Here is a 1,256-nt window from a genome sequence, read left to right as displayed (position 1 = left end):
GGAATTCCTGATCCAGGGCATTCCCAACGCAGGGAATTCCTGATCAGGGCACACGGCATTCCCAACCCAGGGAATTCCTGATCAGGGGCATTCCCAACCCAGGGATTTCCTGATCAGGGGCATTCCCAACCCAGGGAATTCCTGATCAGGGCACACGGCATTCCCAACGCAGGGAATTCCTGATCAGGGCACACGGCATTCCCAGCCCAGGGAATTCCTGATCCAGGGAATTCCTGATTAGGGGCCACAGCATTCCCAACCCAGGGAATTCCTGATCCAGGGAATTCCTGATCAGCCTCTCTCGTCCAACACTGATTGTCCCTGGCCCATCAGTGCCATGGGTGTGCTGTTTTTGGGCTGTGCTGTTTTTGGGCTGTGCTGTTTTTAGGGTGTTCTGTTTTTGGGGTGTGCTGTTTTTGGGGTGAGCTGTTTTTGGGCTGTGCTGTTTTCGGGCTGTGCTGCTTTTAGGCTGTGCTGTTATTGGGGTGTGCTGTTTTTAGGGTGTTCTGTTTTGGGGTGTTCTGTTTTTGGGGTGTTCTGTTTTTGGGCTGTGCTGTTTTGGGGTGTGTTTTTAGGCTGTGCTGTTTTTTGGGTGTTCTGGTTTTGGGCTGTGCTGTTTTTTGGGGTGTGTTTTTAGGCTGTGCTGTTTTTTGGGGTGTGTTTCTAGGGTGTGCTGTTTTTAGGGTGTGCTGTTTTTAGGGTGTTCTGGTTTTGGGCTGTGCTGTTTTTTGGGGTATGTTTTTAGGGTGTGCTGTTTTTGGGGCTGTGCTGTTTTTGGGGTGTGTTTTTAGGCTGTGCTGTTTTTTGGGCTGTGCTGTTTTTTGGGGTGTTCTGTTTTTGGGCTGTGCTGTTTTTGGGGTGTTCTGTTATTTGGCTGTGCTTTTTTTTGGAGTGTGCTGTTTTTGGGGTGCCCCTGTGCCCTCTCCCTGTTCCCATTTTCCATTCCCCCTCTCTCCCCAGTCCACGGTGATGGTGCTGCGGAACATGGTGGATCCCAAGGACATCGACGACGATCTGGAGGGGGAGGTGACGGAGGAATGCGGCAAATTCGGGGCAGTGAACAGAGTGATCATCTACCAGGAGAAGCAGGGCGAGGAGGAGGACGCCGACATCATCGTCAAGATCTTCGTGGAGTTCTCCATGGCCGCAGAGACTCACAAAGCCATCCAGGCGCTCAACGGCCGCTGGTTCGCCGGCAGGAAGGTGGTGGCCGAGGTCTACGACCAGGAGAGGTTCGACAACAGCGACCTGTCGGC

General features: G+C 52.9%; 1 protein-coding gene across 1 annotated transcript in view; it reads left to right on the top strand.

Moving 5' to 3' along the window:
- Positions 1-1,250, top strand: part of LOC130588303 (poly(U)-binding-splicing factor PUF60-like) — a gene marked incomplete at both ends in the record, with an annotated part of 4,238 nt that extends 2,988 nt beyond the window's left edge. Inside the window, one exon of the mRNA XM_057389241.1 lies at positions 961-1,250. Coding sequence (XP_057245224.1) covers positions 961-1,250 — 290 coding nt within the window. The remainder of the gene's footprint in view (positions 1-960) is intronic.
- Positions 1,251-1,256: the final 6 nt, after the last annotated feature.

The sequence above is a fragment of the Malurus melanocephalus genome, unplaced genomic scaffold (assembly GCF_030028575.1).
Source record: "Malurus melanocephalus ecotype Western Australia unplaced genomic scaffold, MMel_1.1 scaffold_4217, whole genome shotgun sequence".
NCBI lineage: Eukaryota > Metazoa > Chordata > Aves > Passeriformes > Maluridae > Malurus > Malurus melanocephalus.
The sequence above is the reverse complement of the archived record's forward strand: the minus strand, read 5'-3'. Positions and strand labels throughout refer to the sequence as shown.